General features: G+C 43.1%; 1 protein-coding gene and 2 long non-coding RNA genes across 3 annotated transcripts in view; 2 read left to right on the forward strand and 1 right to left on the reverse strand.

Annotated features, from left to right (window-relative positions):
* The window catches only part of LOC142011379 (uncharacterized), a 43,324-nt gene extending 39,005 nt beyond the window's left edge, over positions 1 to 4,319 (forward strand). The window contains exons 3-4 of the long non-coding RNA XR_012645067.1: positions 164 to 610; positions 4,227 to 4,319. This is a non-coding gene — a long non-coding RNA (uncharacterized LOC142011379). The remainder of the gene's footprint in view (positions 1 to 163; positions 611 to 4,226) is intronic.
* SLC16A10 (solute carrier family 16 member 10) overlaps positions 1 to 22,127 on the reverse strand; it is a 98,177-nt gene that overhangs the window by 13,783 nt on the left and 62,267 nt on the right. The window contains exon 4 of the mRNA XM_074990734.1: positions 4,201 to 4,344. Within this exon, the coding sequence (XP_074846835.1) occupies positions 4,201 to 4,344 (144 nt within the window). The remainder of the gene's footprint in view (positions 1 to 4,200; positions 4,345 to 22,127) is intronic.
* Positions 6,663 to 14,545, forward strand: LOC142011380 (uncharacterized). Its single transcript, XR_012645068.1, has 3 exons — positions 6,663 to 6,820; positions 7,555 to 7,638; positions 14,341 to 14,545. It is a non-coding gene; the product is annotated as an uncharacterized LOC142011380 (long non-coding RNA).

The raw sequence follows: 22,127 nt of genomic DNA on the forward strand, positions 1-22,127 counted from the left end.
GCACATCGCTTAAAGCCAGGAAAGCCCAACATGGCAATGACACAGTAACTAAACTACGGCTCACTTACAACTTTTTAAATCTAGAAAGGTAAACATTGGTAACTACAAGTAGAAGCTTATCCTAAACTACATAACTAAGTTTTTTGTTTGTTTTTTTTTTCAGAGAAGAGAAGAGCTCTGTCTGCTGCCAAGGACAGTAGAGAAGGAACTGCGGAGTCCACGCTGCACCAGGAGGTGCTACTGTGCATATGCATTGTGGGAAACCATGGCTATTGAAGAATCTCCACGCACTGGCACAAGGAAACCCTGACATCCAGAGAGGAGCACCCACAAGGACAGCACCCACTACTTGAAGAAGAAAGACTTCATCTCTTCTTTTTGTATCCCGCTGCACAAACTAGACTTCAGATTCCTGGTTTTATCCTTTCCTCCCACTCCAATCTCAAGTGCATTTTGCTTGCTGTGGTTAAAGCAGAAGCAAAAATAAAATGCTAAACCTGGGCAGGCTAAAAGACATGGGGGTGCTGTCATGGAACCAAACAACTTGTTTAGGACACGAACGCCTACAAAAGCAGCTCCTAAAGAAGGACAAAGAAAATGCAGCAGACAGGTAAAATAAATCTGCAAAAGGGAGCCCTTGTAAATCAGGTCACTAGAAGATGATACGATCTTAGGCTACAACCTGATTTCAAAGATTTGTTGACAAGTTTTGGTGGGGAGATATCTTCTGACAAAACTTCTGTAGACAGACCATGGTCAAACTGCTAAGCCAGTTTTGTGGGAGTAAGGGGATGTCAAAGTGGGGCACTTATTCGAAGCTGTCTCCATCTCCACTGTCAATCTGCAATTTGAAGTCTGCGCTTTGAAATCTGCGTGATGCCCATTATGCTAAGGAGGCACTGAAAATGCACATTAGCACCACATTAACCTGCTCTGAATTGCCTCATTACCATGTCACCTCCGATAGGGGGTGACATGTAGAAGCAGCCTTAATTAGTAGAACCTATGTCCTGAAAGGGAATGTCAGAATTTTTACCCTAGCCATCTAAAGAAAAAAATCTTGGAGCACCATTTACTCTGAAGCACCAAGCGTTGCTTCTACAAAAATTAATGAGTATGATTGCAAGTTTGACAACTATCAGACAAAGAGATAAGACCATGGTGGCTTTTAATTACCTGCAGCTTCTCCTTTCTGCCTATTTGCAGTTGGTCATAGCACTAATAAAAATCTCTGAAGTGTTACAGCAGGCAAAAAAATCAGTCCTAAAGTATGTTCGGTATTCCTTCATCCTCCTACATTTGAATTTCTTAAATGTTAAGAAACATACAATCATAATAATGAAAATTTGTCCATCTACAGACAGGCAGTCTTCCACAGCAGCTTTGACCACTGAATGCAGTGCAATTAACATCCATAAGATGTCTCTCTTGTTATTTCTGAATAGTAACAGAGAGGAAGCTGTGTTTGTCTGCACTCCAACAAAACAAAGCAGCAGAAATGTAGCACTTTATAGACTAACAAAACGATTTATTCTGTGACGAGCTTTATGGGTCTGTCCCATGAAAGCTCATGACCAAATAAATCATTTTGTTGAAGTGCTACATTTCTGCTGCTTCATTTTGTTATTTCCGAGTTCTTCTCCCCATTCTTTTTGAAGTGGTTATACTGTTTGACAACCCTGTAAAATTAGAGCTGCCTAAAATATTCGCACCAACCCTCAAACCTACTCATACCTTTAAAGCTTTCACAAAACCACATTCATTAATACAAAACAAAATTGTTTGCACAGCTGGGAAACCTGTGGGTGCCCACTCTCCCCCCAAACTTTGGGTCTTGGTAGGCTTGAGGGGCAGTCCTTGTCCTTCCTGCATGGCACACGTGGATCCTTTTGCTACTTCTCTGGGGTTTTGGGGATGCCAAAACAGCCACTTCCACCATTACAGTCTGTAAAGTACATATCTAACATTCACAAGTTCTTATTACCATGGGAACAGGACTCTAAGCAGTAAGGAAAGTTTAACTTGTTGCCCAATGACCCTAGTTGAATGGGGTCAGGTAAAGCCCTAGAATCCTTTAGTGCAGTAGCACTAGGAAACCCTGGCCTAGCATCCATACCCTAGGTATTATGGACTGTTTCTTAGTCCATAGTTGTTACAGAACCTCAAAATGGTTCTCTAACTACAATGCTAAATAGATTACAGCATATCTCCGAACCTCAGCTCAACAGAACCAGCTGGCACCTAAATTCAGTTTCCTGACTATTAAAGCAAGGGTCCTTAGCACATCCTGCTTCCTCAGAACCCTTCAAAGGGTTCACAAAGGCATTTGTTCTCTTAACTACTGTCCTCTGAGCACACTACTTGGAAGGATGCAGCCACATAAAACCTCAGACTAACATGGGATCTATGGCCATCTGCTTCTAGGAAGAGGTAAAATCACTGATTTTAACATTAACAAAAAAGGTAGATTACCAGCTCCTCCTCATTCAAGAGCAAAGGTAAAAAGTGATTCTAAGCTTTAAAGACTCATACAAGAGGTCCTGAAGGACCGTGGGATTGGTAGCTACATAAACTTTCTGCCTATGGGCAGGAATTTAAAAAAGGAGTTCTGTTCACTTCCAGATCCTGAGTTCATAAACTCCCTTGCAAACCAAATTTTCCAGGGGCCTACATGGCTTAATTTACATAACAGGATTCTAGGAATGTCATTCTGAAGCCTAAAATATCAGTACAGAGTATGAAGTGATGGAGAAGCAGCCACAAGCCTGGTTTGGAGATCAAGTTCTTTAGAATATCTCCAGATTCAATTATCACTGGGATTCATGATCTGTTGCCATCTGGTTAAGATCTTAGCCATTTTTTGGCTTTAAATAAAAATACATGACTCATAAATTATACCTGTGCAACAACATGAGCTTTCAGTTACCAGAAAGAAAACTCTGTGCTAAAAAATCTTGTCTTGCAGGTTTTCCAAAAATGAGTATTATTTGTCCAGATACATTTACATTACATGTGTATATGCCATTAAAAGTTGTTTTATATAAAAATTAATCATGTAATATTTTCTAGGTAGTTTTGTGTTATGTATCTCAACAAATGCATTTTCCTGTAAATACAGTAAACCCCCGAAATGCAGACTTAGTTGTGCTTAACTTGCGTTGACGTGAGTTAAGTGCAACTCAAAGCTACTCTGTGGCTGTTTTCCTGCCTGGCTCCCCAGCTGTGGGATGCAGGATGGACAGACAGCCATGCCGCTGCAGCTGTCTGTCTCCCAACTTCCCCCAGATGGGGGAAGCCAGGTGGGCAGTCACTGCAGTGTGGCTTCTCTCAGATGGGGCAAGCCAGGGAAAAAGACAGCCACTGCAAGACAGCTGGGAAAAGCTGGAGAGAAGCTGCACCTGGCTCCCAGAGTGGTAATGTGCTGGTCAGTTTCCTGACTCCCGCAAGCAGAGGGGAGCCAGCCTAACTCCTGGTCCCTGGCTCCCTTCCACTCCCAGGAGCCAGGAAACTGACCAGGGCTGGTAACCTTGTCAGTTTCCTCACTCCCTCGCATTGCACAGGAAATTTGACCCCCATACATCGGGGGTCCACTCTGTAGGCCCTCATCCAGCTGGAATGGCAGACAGGCAGCCTGCTCTAAAATGCTCTCTAGTTCAAAGAAAAAGTAATACACATAACAAGAAGATACACCAAAACCTATGAAATAGTTGCCTCCAAAACTAAGTTTTCACACAATCATACAAGTTAAGAGACGACATCATTTCATCTGTCACCAGCAGAGAGGTGCTCAAAAAAATGTTGGTGAAATTGGAACACAATTCTGGTTTCAAGATGACAAAAATTACAATAATTTTCCTTCCCATTTTTCCATTGCAATTGGAATACATAAAGATCTTGCTATTTCGCGTGAACAGCTGATTTTTCCCTCTGCATTTCTCATGATAATTACATTTCTCAATAGGGCTCCACACCTGATTTTTTGCAACAAAAAAATGTTAGTATTTGTTAGTGGCAGCAAATATGCATGTGTCATTTGTGACTTTGTTGCCTACATACTATACATTGAAAATTGAAATGAATGGTATTGCATGGCTCTAATCACCAGCTCAGATCTTATTGCCAAAAGTATTAACTATCAGAATAAGAAAGAGTACACAAAGTTGACTTCTAGTTTACCAAACCATCATCCGGAAGCTGTACCTGTAAATAAACTTTTTTTGCACCAGGAATACAGTCTGCAATTCTGCCGAAGATCAATCGACCAACCCCTGAAGTGATGCCAAGACACAGCAAAAGAACCTCTTCTGGTACATTTTCACCAAGCCTCTCTTTCACATGTTTCATCTGTTCAAAGAAAGAAAAGAAGGAAGAAATAGAACGGCAGAGCAAAGAAAAAGAGGTGGAATAATAATTAAGAAAAGAAATCTTTGAAAAATTATTTATAAAATTGTTCCCTCACCTCACCACACATATTGCTTTCACCCACATTTTAGTTCTCCAAAAATTCACAATTCTGCCTCGGAAGGATTACAGGTTTGTTTGTTTGGTTTTTTGAATGTGTTACAAATGCCACATGAGATACTGACAACAGAAACTATTTAAAAGGGCACTGGTCAGTTATATTCTATACATAGTTATACAATTAAAACGCATCTGAGGATACATAATTTGAAAAAATGAACCCTCTTAAGTATTGCTCCTGAAAAGAATCAAGGCATCTTCTTAAATGTAAAATGTCTAGGCAGAGTTATTCCATATCCACTCTGGACAGAAAATTTTTTTTTCCATAGACTGCTCTCTCAGTCACTACTTAATATAATTGAGCACCTGGTAACCTAATTGCTATCTGAAGATAATTAGCCTTCAATTATTGCTAATTACATTTTCACCTGTTCCAATTTCATGTTCTTTCAAATTCGAGCTTGTTCCATTAAGATATTCTGACTCATCTCTTCTTCAAATTGTGGACAAAGTGAGGAAGCAGCCTGACCTTTATTTGCTAACAGAAAATTATTTTCATAATAAATTCGACAGCACAAGGCTGAATGATGTTCCCTTTCAGGTCAGTGGTCATATCCTGTATTCAATTAAACTACTATGGCAGGAAGATAATTTTTATTCATATTGAATACCAAATATCTTCTGAAGTTTGCCTTCACCTATTATTGTTGCTGTCATTGCTGGGACAACATAGCTGCTACAACAAACAGACAGACATAAAAATAATAGGTAACCTGGGTAATATAAATAATACAGAACTTAACATTTGTGAAAATACATCACTTCAGACATCTTTTAATATAAGATGAAACAACACATTTACAGTGTTTAATGGGGAAAAACCAAAGGGGGGGGGGGGAAAAAAAAAAAAAAAAAAAAAACTTACTGTGTCTTCTGAGTAAGAAAAAATATAAAAAATATTTTATATGTTTAACTGTATTAAATGGAGTTTCCCTGGAGACAAATCACAATTTTACACATGTGCATAACCACCAACTTTGTGGACATAGAACAGAAATCTTAGCAAGTCTGACATACAAGGCTGTACAATAATTCCACACTGTCGGAAATACTATTCCAGGGGTCAGCAGCTTGTGGCTCTGGAGCTCCATGCGGCTCTTTAAGGAGCAACTTGCAGCTCTCAGAGCAGCCACCACTGACTCCATGAGCAGCTCTGGAGGCTGCTACCCCTTAAAATAGAATTTATTGGATTTAAAAATAAGTTCTGTTTAAGCCACGGCAGTTGGAGCCGCTGAGCACTCAGGGGTGGCAGGGAGACCGGGAGTAAAAGCCAGCCAGCAGGGGCCACCCCCCACACCCCATGGGAGGAAGTCAGATGGCAGGAGAGGAGGGAAGGTTGAGCCTGCCCCTGAGGGAGCCGTGTAGCCTCGCAAGAAGGCAGCAGGGAGCAGTGAAGGAGCTGCACACACTGAGGCAAGTTAATCCTGAAGGCGTGGGGAAGGGAAGTTGGGGGTCAGAGGGGCTAAGCCTGAGGGTAGGAGGTGGGTTTGTGGGATGGGGGGCAGATTTGAGGGCTGCGGTGGGTGAAGCCTGGAGATGGGAGGTAACGTAACTTTCTAACTGGTACAAACAATTGGGTGCACTGTTATTAAAATAGGGATGACAAAAAGTATGGTTTGATATTATTTATTAATGATTATCTCTTAGTCACATGCATTGCAGCTCTTGAAGGATTGATTGATTTTGTAACGGAATTTGAGAAAATGGCTCTTCTTGCCATTTCGGTTGCAGACCCCTGTACTATACCTTATGTAGCCAAATAAAACATCTGTGCATCAGTCTTCCCTCACTGAGGGCACTTACACATGTCTATGACAGGTGGGCTGCACCTTCACAGTTAACAGTGGGAAAGTTTATCATCAGTACAGTTCCATCAACGACTGTAATAGCGGAAGCAATGATGTAGACAGATATCAGTAATTTTACAGCTGTGTCATTTTGTCCGTCTCTTAATCCTAACTGAGCCATAAGGTCCCTAAATGAACAAACAGTGTAGGTCTCTTTTCTTGGCAAAACGTACACATAGTGAAATGGAAGTTACTCATCTGTAAAAAGAGGTTCTTTGAGATGTGTATTCCATATGTAGGCACACACATGTACCAGGTGCCTCAATCTGAAATTTTCTTGCAGGCTATGTCCATTTACCATCGCTCTCCTTGCAGCCTGAACTGAGAGAATAAATGCTAAAATGGTCCAACTCCTCTCCAATTCCTATTCTTATTGCAAATCCAGATGAACTGCAGCAGTGGAGACAGAGTGCAGATAGGGACCACATATCTTGAAGAACCTCCAGATGCAGGTAAATTACCATCATTTCTTCTTTGAGCAATTACCCTTGTGTGTTTTCCACACATTGGAGATTAATGTCTATACTTACGGTGGAGCCAGCGCACTGTGATCTATCTTCCGGGGATCAATTTTGCCATGTGTGCACAGACATGGCAAAAATCTCTCTCTCTGGGCTTGGCCATCAACCCTGATACTTCAGGCTGATGTGTAGAATAAGAGACATCAGTACAAGCCTAAAAGATCCCTGGTCTACACCAGGGAAAAATGTCAGTCCTGATACGTTGATTCTAGCTACGCAAATAGCCTGGCTAAAATTGCATATCTGAGATCAACTTTGATACCTAGTGTAGAAAAGGCCTAACAAGCAGTGGTCAAACTATGAGTGTGAGAATGCCAAAGTTATAGATGATTGCAATACTGGTCTACCCAAAGCTATTTCTGCAGCAGAAGATTAAACCAAAGCATTATGTCTCATGAAAATGTGCAAGATGCTCCATGTAGCTGTCCTTTGTATCTCTCAGCGATGCAGCAGAGGTTGCATGTGCTCTGGTAGAACAAGTCTTCACCACTACCACCACCCCACGGCCCTCTGGGAGAAGGGACAAAAGTGAGCTAGAAGATAGCAAGATAACACAGTCTGAAATCAATTGTAAAAGCCTCTTAGCAAATAAAGTTTGTCTCCTAAAGTTCTCTGCTATGGAAACATATTTTGGATGTCCTCCTAAGAACTTTTGTTCTTTGTAGATGAAAGGCCAGCAGGCTTGTGGCGATCCAAAGGATGAAGCTTCCTCTCTTCATCTGAGGCATGTGGTTTAAGAACTGACACCAGTAAGAGAATAGATTGATTCATATGAAACGTGAAAGCTACTTTTGGGATGAATTTTGGGTGGCAGCATTAAAAAACCCTTCTTTAGGGTATTCTCACTGATGAAGAAAAGCCAGTTTCAGAGACAGGAAGGTCCTAAAGCATGTGCACAAAGGTTTGTAGGGAAATCTGCTGTAAATGAAGAGAATGGACTTGAGATCCTTCTATGGTATGAATTTCACCAGTGAAGATCAAGTGGTTATCTACAAGAGGATGAAAAGCACTGATTGCTGCTGAACAAATCCAAGAAAACTTAAAAGAAGATCAGAGAACACAAGTGTAGGTAGTTATTCCAGGATAGCAGGGATCCCAGCAGATTCTGTCAATAATGACATTGCTGAACACAAGAATAAAAATGCCTCCATTTTGCGGATGATCTACTAGAAGTACTTAAAAGGGTGTTACAAGGAGGAAGGAGAAAAAAATTCTACTTAACCGCCACGGATCGGACAAGAAGCAATAGGCTTAAATTGCAGCAAGAGAGGTTTAGGTTGGACTTTAGGAAAAACTTCTTGTCAGAGTGGTTAAGCACTGTAATAAATTGTGAAATCCCCATCATCGGAGATATTTAAGAGGTTAGACAAACATCTGTCAGGGATAATCTCTAGATGGCACTTCTTCATGAATGCAGGGAACTGGACGTTGTGACCTTGAGGTCCCTTCCAGTTCTTGCATTCTATGATTCTGTGACTGCTCACTGGACTTCCGCATAGGATCTGCCCTTCAGAAGCCAATCACTGAACTATGTGAAGGCAGCAAATCCCTTTCTTCTCATCCAACTTGCCACAAGGAAAAAAAAAAAAAAAGACGTTTGTAAAGATGCATAGTTCTGTGACCAGTCCAAAGGAGGGTGGGGGGACTACGAATTAGTAATGGTATTGAATGAAGAAGGAGGCTGTCCCATCACCTTAGCCTGCATCCCCACGTGGCTGCAGCCAATCCACTTGAAGGCAGTGTCAGTGGGACAAGGAGGCAGCCGCCAACCGGGCGATCATGAGGGAATGACCGGCGTGCTCCAGGACTGGCTGGCAATGGAGTGGGAGGCGTGGTTGCGGCTGGCTGGCAGCCTGGATACCTTGGCCCAGGCCTTGGCCGCCTATCTCAGCCGACCTCCTGCCCCTTCACCAGCTCAGCCCACACTTGTCCCCCAACAACCACCCCTACCCCACAGGCGCCCACCACATGGTGGACCTCTCCCTGGCCGTATGCATTGAGCTGAATTGGCGGCCCCTGGCCAGGGTGCGCACACCTCCCCCTGCCAAACCCTGCGGAGGCCGAGCCCGCGGCACCTCCACCCCTACTGGGGTGGGGCCCTGGACCTGGAGCAGTAGAGGCAGTCACTGTGGCTCCTGGCCCTTCATGCTGCTGGGCAACTGAGCCCTCTCCCATCTTGTCTCCCCTCCAAGTTTGGTCCCCCAGCCTGGCCCCCCCAACTTCCCTCCATAGAGCATTTCCCACATGTAATGTAAATAGTTCAACTTATTCTGTTTTGTTTTTCCACGTGTTTATTCCCCATCAGCAAACTCCACTGTTCCCACCCTAACCCCGAGTCCCTGGTGCATGGTGGGGGAGTGGTGAGGAGGGAGAGCGGGAGGAGGTGCATGGGGTGGGTGGGGACATGTGGTGTGGAGAGTGGCTAGGAGGGTCCGGGCAGGCCCTGTGCAAAGACCTTAGACAAGGCCTCCCGGACCCTGACCCCGTCCCTCTGGGCCTGGCAGCATGGGACAGCTCATATCCAGCCCCCAGGTTCATGGTCCAAACCTGGATGGCAGATGGCAGCCAACTTGGAGACATTTGGGAGGCTGCAAAACCTCCCCTTCAGCCTCCCAAATGCCTGCTTGAGAGTGCCCCTGGCATGGCTCAGATGACTGTTGTTGTCCTGTGCCAGGGTGGTGCATCTAGTATAGGGCCGCATGAACCCTGGGTGCACCAGGTACTCAGCATCAGCCACAATATGGGGGGCGGGGGAGGGAAACATCGTGATGTCCCTGAGCGGGAGGAGCTCCCACAGGGGGACATACGTGCTCTCCTGCATCAAGCCACAAATTCCAGAACGCTGAGGCATCATGGGCCTTGCGCAGCCACCCCATGCACACGTCCGGGAAGGAGCCCCTTGCATTCACCTGGGCCTGGAATACCTCCAAGTGGTATCCCTTCCTGTTGATGTAGGCGCCCCCACTGTGGTCCAAAACCTGGACCGCCATAGGCATTCTGTCCAGCGCTCCAAAACAATTCGGGAACCCTAGGTCCGCAAATCCAGTGAGGGCAGTGTCCAGCTCCCTGAGGGTGATGATACGTCACAGGAGCACCCTGTTGATGGCTCAGACGATCTGTGAGGGTGGAAGGAAGATACATCCATGAATGCCAGATCAGATGGCCCCCTTCCTCCATCTCCAGTGGGGTCCCCTCCCCCTTGCTCAGTAGCCCCCTCCCCAGGGGGGGTCTGTGGTGGGAGCCAGGCTCGCCTCTTTCAGCACTGCTCCAACGGTAGCCTTGCCAACTCCAAACTGGTGGCCTACAGACCACTGGCTGTCTGAGGTGGCCAGCCTCCACAGTGTTATGGCCACCCTCTTCTGCACGGGGAGCGCTGGCCACATCCCGGTGTCCTGGTGCTGGACAACTGGAGCAAGCCATTGACAGAGGTCCTTGAACGTCTGCTGGGTCATTCTGAAGTTCCTCAGCCACCGCTTGTAGTCCCAGTCCCCCAGCAACAGCCAGTCCCACCACTCAGTGCTGCTGGTGAAGGCCCATCGACACTGGATTGGGGGGAGGAGGGACTGGGAAAGAGGCAACAGGGCCCTTCCCAGGGCCTGGAAAACGGGGCCCATGCGAGCGGCCCAGCCGTTCTACTCGAAGAGCACAGCTAGGAGCATGGCCAGCAGGCTGGCCACCGTGTTGAAGAGATCCTCCTCAGAGAGCGTCTGGGCAGGCATGTTGTACAGCTCTTCTCCCCAGCACGCAGTCTGCTCTGCTGCCTGGCAACCTTGAGCATGTGCAGGGTAGGGGTGTTGGGAGGGGCCCTTTAAGGGGGCAGCTGGCTGCAAGTCAGGAAGGGCTTGTCAGCCATGCAATCCCTGCCTGCATCATAGCCGGGCCTCTTACTTTGCAGTAGGGGCTGTTGCTGTGTAGACACTTCACTTCAAAGTACAGGGATGCTACTTCGACGTAAGAGGGGGCTGCTTTTTGTGTGTAAATGCTCTACTTCAAAGTTGTACTTCAAAGTAAGCAACTTTGAAGTTATTCTGTAGTGTAGATGTAGCCTTAGATACATTTGACCAAAAATAACACTAATATCATATTTGAATAGAAGTCTCTTGATGTCAGTCTAAGTTAAAAGAAATATAAATGCAAATTTTTCTTATCAAATCATTCTTATCATTCTGTTTAGTGGCAATAGTGCAGGAATCTCTTCTTGATTCATTCCTGACTCCTGTATGTCACTACATTTATAAACACAGGACAGTCAAACAATAGCTAAAGTTATCCTTACGGAGAAATATTCAGAATAAGAATATTTCTTGAACATTGACTGCATTAACACTGAATGCACAGGATCTATCAAAAGAGGGCTAAGTATCAGTTTTTAAAAACTCACTAAAACGAATTGGGCTCTCAAAGCAGTGAATAAAATTCAAGCATGTAAAGCAACTGTAAAATAACATCAAATTCATCACTGATATAGCTTCATTTATTTCAACAAAATTATTTAAAATCTAGAAAACATGACCTATAAGGGAAGGTTGACAGAACTGGGTTTGTTTAGTCTGCAAAAGAGAAGACAGGGGACATTAGTTTACAAGCATCTTAAAGACTGCTACAAGGAGGAAAGTGAAAAATAATCCCCTTCAACCTCTGAGAATAGAACAATAGGCTTAAATGCAGCAAGGGAGGTTAAGCTTGGACATTAGAAAAAGCTTCCTAACCATCAAGGTTATAAAGCATTCAAATTGCCTAGAAGGGGTGTAGAATCTCCATATTGGGGGTGTTAAAGAGCAGGTTAGACAAAGGCCCTTCAAGAATAGTCTAGAATAGATAATACATAGTCCTGCCATAAGTGCAGGGGACTTGATTTTTTGAGATCCCTTCCATTCCTATGATTCTATGACTAACGCACACACCAGAAAGACAGAAATAAGTTTGGTTTCATGCTGAAGAATCTGTGAGAATGGGAGGAAAACAACAATAGTGCACCATTTTTCTGGCTTAGAAGCAATGCATTAAAAAAAAAAACAAAAAAACCTAAACCAGTGCCAAGTAAACTTCTTTTAATCAAGATAGCATTAAAAGCCTTAATAAAGTGAGGCTATACTACATCTGCTGCTTCCCCCATCAAGAAGGTTTGTTACCTTGTCAAAGAAAGCTATCAGGTTGGTTTGATAGGATTTGGTTTTGACAAATCCATGACCACTTTTACTTATCACCTTATCTTGTAGATCAGGGATTCCCAACCTATGGGTCAGGACTCAAACATGGGTCACCATTAAACTTGTTAAGGGTCACCAGCTGGGCAGTTCCCAGCTGCATGTGGCTGTTAAAGAAGCCATTTGCAGTTTCTTAACACTGCTGCCTCAGGCAGATATCTATCAATAGTAACAGAGAGAAAGCCATGCTAGCCTATATACTATCAAAACAAAAATGCAGTCAAGTAGCACTTTCAAGACTAACAAAATAATTTGGTGAGCTTTCATGGGACAGACCCACTTCTTCAGACCATAACCATACCAGAACAGACTCAATATTTAAGGCACAGAGAACCAAAAACAGTAATCAAGGTGGACAAATTAGAGAAAAAATTATCAAGGTGAGCAAATCAGAGAGTAGAGGGGCAGAAAGTGGTGGGGGGGGAGGTCAAGAATTAGATTAAGCCAAGTGTGCAAACGAACCCCTATAGTGACCCAGAAAATTCCCATCCCAGTTCAAACCATGTGTTAATTTGTTGAATTTGAACATAGGAGAGTTCAGCAGCCTCTTTCTGAAGTAATGTGAAAATTCCTCTTTCAGTAACACACAAACTCTTAAGTCATTAACAGAATGGCCCACTCCATTAAAATGCCAGTTAACAGGTTCGTGGATCAGGAGTGTTTTTGTCTGTTTTGTGCCCATTAACTCTTTGTCTAAGAGAGTTTGAAGTCTGTCCAATATACAAAGCATCTGGGCATTATTGGCACATGATGGCATATATGATGTTAGTGCAATACCTTATGTCTAGGTGCTGAAAGCTTAACACTTGAGATAATTAGTCAATGACTGTTACCTGCTGGGAGCAGGAGGGCTGGGGGAACCACCCAGCCTAGCAGTCCCAGTGAAAAGGCCGTGGGAGGACGGGGAGTGTCTAAAGCTGGGGCAATTTAGGACTGTATGGGGGAGGGGCAATCTAATGCTGGGGGCGATTTAGGGCTGTGGGGAGGGTCTGAGACTGGGGGCAGTTGGGGGCTACTGGGGGGGTCTAAAGATGGGGATAGGTGTGGGGTGGTGGCAGCTTGGGGCTATTTTGTGTTCAGCCCTGGAATACTTAAAAAATTGCCAAGTGGCTCCCAGTGAAAAGAAAAAGTTGGACATGCCCCCACCTTATGCAATACAAAGACAGCTTCTGTGTCTTTCATATTTGTAGTGATCCCAAGCAAGCCACTTACTAGTCTCTGGCAGTAATTTCACCTGCCATTCTCTTCTATGTAGCTGATTTCTCAGGCTTTTTTTTTTTTTTTTTTTTGTTTATGACTGGCCCCCAGCCCCTCCAGACTCTGAGTGTGGGGTTTAAGCTAGGGGCAGGGGGGAGCAGTTTGAGGATGAGTCTTTCCCCTACTGAAATTCAGATTACGTATAACAAAATAAGCTAATAAATAGTGTTATTAATGTATTTTCCCTTTTTATGGAATAACTTTATATATAAACAAGGAGGCACAGTTTTATATTCTTACCTCAGGTGTAAAACTAGCTAGTAATGGCACTGCTCCCCTTCCCCAGTTTTTGAATTGCCTGGGGTCACCAAGTCTTCCTGAATTGGATAGCTCAGTGGTTGAGCATTGGTCTGCTAAACCCAGGATTAGGAGCTCAATCCTTGAGAGGGCCATTCAGGGATCTGGTGCAAATAGATTTAAAAAAAAAAAAAAAAAAAAAAAAAAAGCGGGGGGTGCATGGTCCTGCCAAGAGGGCAGAGGACTGGACTTGACCTCCTGCAATCCCTTCCAGCTCTACGAGATGTGTACTTCCATAATTGTCAAAATGGGTCCCCATTTGGAAGAGGCTGGGACCCATGCTGTTCCAGACATTTGCAGATTCATTACTTAATTATTTGCTTCATCCTCTTTCCAGATACAGAAGTTGCCCCAAATAGAGGAACACTTCTACCCAGCCCTTAAGTCTTCCTCGTGCTTCTAATGTATTTGTAGAATGTTTTCTTGGTGCTCTTTTTGTCTCTAGCTAGTTTGATCTCATTTTATGCCTTAGCCTTTCTACTTTTCTCCATACATACTTGTGTTTATATGCCTCCTCTGAAATTTGATCTACTTTCTACATCTGACAGGACTACTTTTTTATTTTTAGATCAAATGTTAAGCCAGGGTCTTTTGCCATATTTTCTATCTTCCTACACAGTGAGATGTTTTGCTTTGTGCCTATAATAATGTCTCTTTGAAAAAGTTTTAACTCTGTTTTCTCTCCCTTAGGCTTGCTTCGCATGGGACCTTTTACCAAGTCTGCGTTTGTTAAAGTCGGCCTTCCTGAAATCTATCACAGTGGTTCCCAACCTCTTCACTAGTGTGGACCCCCAATCATCCTCACAGCCGTTTAAAGACTCCATCAAAGCCAATTCTAGCCCGTGTACATTTCATTACATGAAAAAAGAAACCACAACATAGATTTTTGGACCGTAATTAAAAACATTATTAGAAGATATTTAAAAATAATTGATTGTAACTTTGCAATTTATTTAAAAAAAATTTATTTTTTTCCATGGACCCCTTGCAATAACCTCCACTAGGTTGGAAACCACTGCTCTATCATTTCATGATCACTTTCATTCACATCTTCATCACTGTCAAATTCTCCACCAGTTCCTACAGCCTCACTCCAGTAGCTTTCTCCTCTTTCTGAAAGAAAAAGTGGTCTCCATTACAATCCAAAAACTTGTTGGATAATCTGTGTCCCACTATGTTACTTTCTCAGCAGATATCTGGGTAGCTGACATGTCCAAATCACCACCAAGTCCTGTTTTTTGGGTGATTTTGTTAGTTGTTTTTTAAAAAAAACCACAAACAACCTCCTCCACTTCTTCCTGCTTAGGTGGTCTGCAGAGCCCAACCATGACCTTACCCTTGTTTTTACCCCTTTCATTCTTACCCAGAGTCTATCAAAGTCTGTCTCCTTTTTCCAACTCAACCTTAGTCCAAGTGTACATGTTCTAATAGATGAGGCAACACGCCTCCACCCTTTTTCCCCCACAAATTGTTTACATGTTTTGAATTAATCTTACCTGCAATCCTGTCAAGCTGCAATATTTCATTGCTTGCAGTAATTTCAGAAGTTTATACTCTACATTTTTAATTTTTGGTTTTATGATGTGATTCCATTTTTGTAAGAGGAATTTAGAAGTCTTCCTGCTATTTTCTACAAGAGTGTTGTGAGGATACTGTACTTTAAAGATTGTGAGGTGCTCTGATACTATGTAATGAAGGTCATACCTCAGATAAATCATAGATGGTGCCATAGGATGTTGACATCACAGTGGCTCAAAAGGGGGTTAATAAGGCTGAGAAGGGAGACAATTAAATATTCTCCTCAGCTGTGGCCTCACATGGCCTAAGTAATTCCCTGAATGATAGAGGCAGCTGAGAAGCAACAGACCAGGTTAGTATAAGTCAGGAAGCTCGCTGAAGAGAGGATGGCTGCAGTCACTGTCTGAGGCTAAGGAAAGAACATAAGAATGGCCATACTGGGTCAGACCAAAGGTCCATCCAGCCCAGTATCCTGTCAGCCGACAGTGGCCAATGCCAGGTGCCCCAGAGAAGGAGAACAGAAGACAATGATCAAGTGATTTATCTCCTGCCATCCATCTCCTGCCCTTGTACTGAAGGCTAGGGCACCATACTTTACCCCTGGCTAATAGACATTTATGGACCTAACCTGCAAAAATTTATCGAGCTCTTTTTTAAACCCTAATAGAGGCCTGGCCTTCATAGCCTCCTCCAGCAAGGAGTTCCACAGGTTGACACTGCGCTGTGTGAAGAAAAATTTCCTTTTATTAGTTTTGAACCTACTACCCATCAATTTCATTTGGTGTCCCCTAGTTCTTGTATAATGGGAAAAGGTAAATAATTTTTCTATATTCACTTTCTCCACACCATTCATGATTTTATATACCTCTATCATATCACCCCTCAATCGCCTCTTTTCCAGACTGAAAAGTCCCAGTCTCTCTAGCCTCTCCCCATATGGGACCCGTTCCAAACCCCTAATCATCTTAGTCGCCCTTTTCTGAACCTTTTCTAATGCCAATATATCTTTTTTGAGGTGAGGAGACCACATCTGCACACAGTACTCAAGATGTGGGCGTACCATAGTTTTATATAGGGGAAATATGATATCTTTTGTCTTATTATCTATCCCTTTTTTAATAACTCCTAACATCCTATTTGCTTTACTAACTGCCGCTGCACACTGCGTGGATGTCTTCAGAGAACTATCCACTATAACTCCAAGATCCCTTTCCTGATCTGTCGTAGCTAAATTTGACCCCATCATGTTGTATGTGTAATTTGGGTTATTTTTTCCCCAATGTGCATTACCTTACACTTACCCACATTAAATTTCATTTGCCATTTTGCTGCCCAATCACTCAGTTTGCTGAGATCTTTTTGTAGTTCTTCACAATCCCTTTTGGTTTTGACTGTCCTGAACAACTTGGTGTCATCTGCAAACTTTGCCACCTCACTGCTTACCTCATTTTCTAGATCATTGATGAACAAATTGAACAGGATCGGTCCCAGGACTGACCCCTGGGGAACACCACTAGTTACCCCCCTCCATTGTGAAAATTTACCATTTATTCCCACCCTTTGTTTTCTGTCTTTTAACCAATTCCCGATCCAGGAAACTTAGCCTTGAGCAGGAACAGAGAACATTTTTGGGGCGACCTGGCCCTCAAGGGAGAAGGAAGAGGGAAAAAAAGCCATCACAAACATGACCCCCAACAAAGAAGCAGGAAAAATTAAACAGATACTCACCTCACTCCCGTCAAGTTCCAGACAGGCATGGAGGCTCAGGGCTTACCCCAAGGCTGAATTAACTCTTTTTGGGGTCCAGAACTAGTAGATGTTGTGCCCTTCCTCTCAGGACTCTGAGGTGGGACCAAAAGTGAGGGGTTCACTGTCTTGGGAGAGTTGGAGGTGGGGGTGCTGACTCTGGGCAGGAAGGTGCGTGGTAGTGTGGGTGCAGGGCTACATGGGAGTGGGGTTTGGAAAACAGGGATGAAGGAGTGAGGGGGAGGGATCTGGAAGGGAGGTGATGGCGTGGAGTCTGGGTGGGCAGGGATAGGGGATGGAGGTGTCTCCCTTGTGAAGCTCCCCGTTGGGAAGGGCACCGATGTCTGTGTGCTTCAGGGACACGCTCCCTGCAGGCACTTCCCCCCACCACTCTCATTGACTGCGAATTGCACAGAGATGCTTCCTCCTCCCTGCTGCTGGGAGCAGGTGGAGAGAAGCAGCAACCACAGGCCAGAATGAAACTCCCCAATCCTGGCCTTGAGGAAAGATCATATCCAGAAGAGGGTGGAGAAGGAGCCTGAAAAAGGCAAGATATGAGACAGCCCAGGGAAACAGCAGCAAGGTGTGAGAAAGTGGCTGGGGTCAGCCCTGATTGTAGGGAGCTCTTCTAGGCTGAAATCTATAGGAGTGTGCGTGCATGAAATCCCCTTCCAGCTGCTGGGGGAAGTAACAATCTGGATTCTGAATGGGAAGACTGATGGATATAGTGAGTATGGAGAACAGTGATACAGAGCCATCCTTACCCACAAACAGAATATGCAGCTGCATAGGGCACCTCAGAATTTGGTGTATTATGGGTTTTAATGTCCACCCACCACCTGCTTCTTCCTATCCCTGCGCTGTGGTTCTGCTTCCTCCAGAGAGGATCCCATTAACTTAAAAGTGAAAAAGCCTGTCAAACCTATTAGCAGAACACCATACCCATGAAACAACCATTCAAGTGGACAGCATGAATACATGGGAGATGAATTTGAGATGGGAGGGAGTATGGGCTACACTGGGAGAGTAAAAAGAGGGCCAGGGCAAAACTGGGAGGCAAGACCAAATCAATGTCTGAGATGCCTATATACAAATGCAAGTAGTATGGGAAATAAGCAAGAAGAATTGGAAGAACTAATAAATGAATACAACTATGATATCATTGGCATCACAGAAACTTGGTGGGATAATACTCATGATTGGAATGTTGGTATTGAAGGGTACAGCCTGCTTAGGAAGGACAGACAGGGAAAGAAGGGAGGAGGTGTTGCCTTGTATATTAAAAGTGTACACACTTGGACAGAGGTGGAGATGGACGGGTTGAAAGTCTCTGGGTTAGACTCAGAGGAGTAAAAAACAAGGACGAGGTCCTACTAGGAGTCTACTACAGGCCCCCTAGCCAGGTGGAAGAGGCTTTCTTTAAACAGCTAACAAAATCATCCAGGGCCCAGAATTTGGTGGTGATGGGGGACTTCAACTATCCAGGTATATGTTGGGAAACTAATACAGCAGGGGACAGACTGTCCAATAAATTCTTGGATTGCATTGCAGGCAACTTTTTATTCCAAAAGGTTGAAAAAGCTACCAGAGGGGAAGCTGTTCTAGATTTAATTTTAACAAATAGGGAGGAAATTATTGAGAATTTGAAAGTGGAAGGATGCTTGGGTGAAAGTGATCATGAAATCAGAGAGTTCACAATTCTAAGGAAGGGTAGAAGGGAAAACAGTACAATAGAGATAATGGATTTCAGGAAGGCAGATTTTGGTAAACTCAGACAGCTGGTAGGTAAGGTCCCATGGGAAGCTAAACCGAGGGGAAATACGGCTGAGGAGAGTTGGCAGTTTTTCAAAGGGACACTATTAAGGGCCCAAAAGCAAGCTATCCCACTGTGTAGGAAAGATAGTAAACATGGCAAAAGACTGCCTTGGCTTAACCAGGAGATCTTGCATGATCTCAAAATAAAAAAGGAATCGTATAAGAAATGGAAACTAGGACAAATTACAAAGAATGAATATAGGCAAACACCACGAGCGTGCAGGAACAAGATTAGAAAGGCTAAGGCACAAAATGAGCTCAAACTAGCTACAAGCATAAAGGGAAACAAGAAGGCTTTTTACAAATACATTGGTAACAAGAGGAAGACTAAGGAGAGGGTAGGGCCATTGGTCAGTGAGGAGGGAGGAACAGTAACAGGGAATTTGGAAATGGCAGAAATGTTTAATGATTTTTTTGTTTCGGTCTTCACTGAGAAATCTGAAGGAATGCCTGACAGAGAATGCTAGTGAAAAAGGGGTAGGCTTAGAAGTTGAAATAAGAAAAGAACAAATTAAAATTTACTTAGAAAAATTAGATGTCTGCAAATCACCAGGGCCTGATGAAATGCATCCTAGAATCCTCAAGGAGCTGATAGAAGAGGTATCTGAGCCTTTAGCAATCATTTTTGGTAAATCATGGGAGACGGGAGAGATTCCAGAAGACTGGAAAAGGGCAAATATAGTACCCATTTATAAAAAGGGGAACAAGAATAACCCGGGAAACTACAGGCCAGTCAGCTTAACTTCTGTGCCAGGAAAAATAATGGAGCAGGTAATTAAAGAAATCATCTGCAAGCATTTGGAAGGTGGTAAGGTGCTAGGGAACAGCCAGCATGGCTTTGTTAAAAACAGATCATGTTAAACCAATCTAATAGCTTTCTTTGATAGAATAATGAGTCTTGAGGATAAGGGAGAAGCGGTGGATGTGGTATACCTAGACTTCAGTAAAGCACTTGACACGGTCTCACATAATATACTTATCAATAAACTATGCAAATACAACTTAGATGGGGCTACTATAAGGTTGGTGAACAACTGGCTGGATAACCGTACCCAGAGAGTAGTTATTAATGGTTTTCAATCCGGCTGGAAAAGTGTAACTAGTGGGGTTCCGCAGGGGTCTGTTTTAGGACCGGTTCTGTTCAATATCTTCATTAACGATTTAGATATTGACATAGAAAGTACACTTATTAAGTTTGCAGATGATACCAAGCTGGGAGGGGTTGCAACTTCTTTGGAGGATAGGGTCATAATTCAAAAGGATCTGGATAAACTGGAGAAATGGGCTGAGGTAAACAGGATGAAGTTTAATAAGGACAAATGCAAAGTGCTCCACTTAGGAAGAAATAATCAGCGTCACACATACAGAATGGGAAAGGACTGCCTAGGAATGAGTACAGCAGAAAGGGATCTGGGGGTTATAGTGGACCACAAGCTAAATATGAGTCAACAGTGTGATGCTGTTGCGAAAAAGGCAAACATGATTCCAGGATGCATTAACAGGTGTGTCGTGAACAAGACACAAGAAGTCATTCTCCCGCTCTACTCTGCGCTGGTTAGGCCTCAGCTGCAGTATTGTGTCCAGTTCTGGGCACCGCAGTTCAGGAAGGATGTGGAGAAATTGGAGAGGGTCCTGAGGAGAGTAACGAGAATGATTAAAGGTCTAGAGAACATGACCTATGAAGAAAGGCTGAAAGAATTGGGCTTGTTTAGTTTGGAAAAGAGAAGATTGAAGGGGGACATGATAGCAGTTTTCATGTATTTAAAAGGGTGTCATAAGGCAGAGGGAGGGAACTTGTTCTTCCTTGCCTCTCAGGATAGCGCAAGAGGCAATGGACTGAAATTGCAGCAGGGGAGGTTCAGTTTGGACATTAGGAAAAAAGTTCCTAAGTGTCAGGGTGATCAAACACTGGAACGAATTGCCAAGGGAGGTGGTAGAATCTCCAATCACTGGAGCTATTTAAGAAGAGGTTAAATAGATGGCTTTCAGGGATGGTCTAGAAAATGCTTGGTCTTGCCATGAGGGCAGGGGGCTGGACTCGATGGTCTCTAGAGGTCCCTTCCACTCCTACTCTTCTATGAAAGCCATTAAACAGGAATTTGCCAACCCCAAGTATACACTGTCGGTTTATGAATTCACTGCATTAGCCTAAACTTTGATTTTACAATATTTTTATAAGTGTGTTAGAGAGGTAGCCAGATGAATGGCAGAACATGAAAGAGCTGGACCCAGAAATAATTAAACCCCAGACCAGCTAGAGTGTAAGGCAACATCATGATAGATCACCATACTTATGTCTAAAATAAAACCTGACCCCGACATTGAACCATATCTTACCCCCTCCTTTTTCGCACTATATTATGTTTTTAATTTTCACATAACAGCAATTCCAAGCTCCCGCTGGAACAAAAACCAAAAAAGTGCCAAAAATACTGGTGGAAAGGATGATTGTATGAAATTTCTGACCCAAACAGAAGTAGAAAGATACAAGGAATCTTATTCTTCTGACATTTCAAGACTAATGTTACATAACTCAAGAAATCTGTATTGTTTGGAGAAACAAATTGCATGCTCTTCAGAACCAAATCAAAGTTTCTCAACCTTTTGAAATTTCTCTATCATTACTTTATATGCCACTGCTTAGATCAGTTTTCCACACCAATGATCAAACTGAATTGAAATCACCACAAATGTACACCATGGTAGGATCAGTTTTGTTCCTTATTTCTGTAAAAGGCTGTGACCAATTATTTTTAATAACCACCAGAAAGAAGCTGGAAGTCAATAATGATCTAAGGTCAATTTTGGCAATGACAATCTCATTATATATAAAGATAAATGAAGACAATTTGCTTGTGATTTTGAATTTTTGGAGGCTCATGGGGTTAAAATAAAAGGGGAAGAAATACTTTTATAATTACTTTGCATTCACACATATTAACACAAAGAAGACAAGAAATTCAAGTATCTTTCTCAGAACAATCTATTTCAGAAGCTTCCTTATGGGCTACATTTCATATTTTTTTTATTTGAGAATCATTCACATTAAGCACCCATATATTTAAGTCAGAGTTGGCATCAGTTATCTAGCATTTTGTGAAAAATAAGAGCACACACTTACACTTTGTCTTCCAGATACTGAAACTGTACACCCTGCTTGTCTATGAGTGGCTTAGATTAGAGAGACATTTTTTAAAACTATGTGGTCAGAGAAATTTTAATAAATGAAATTACAATGTATCAACTTCAGTATGTCTGGTTCCATAGATATGAAATGGTTGATAAATAACAAAACTGGCACCATCTGATTTGCTGATATTGTTCTGCTAATAAAGAGGAATTTACTCTTAACCTTAGACATGTGCTTAGTTAACACAACTGGGTACATCCACAACCTA

This window comes from Carettochelys insculpta, chromosome 3, assembly GCF_033958435.1.
Source record: "Carettochelys insculpta isolate YL-2023 chromosome 3, ASM3395843v1, whole genome shotgun sequence".
In the NCBI taxonomy this organism is placed as follows: Eukaryota; Metazoa; Chordata; order Testudines; family Carettochelyidae; genus Carettochelys; species Carettochelys insculpta.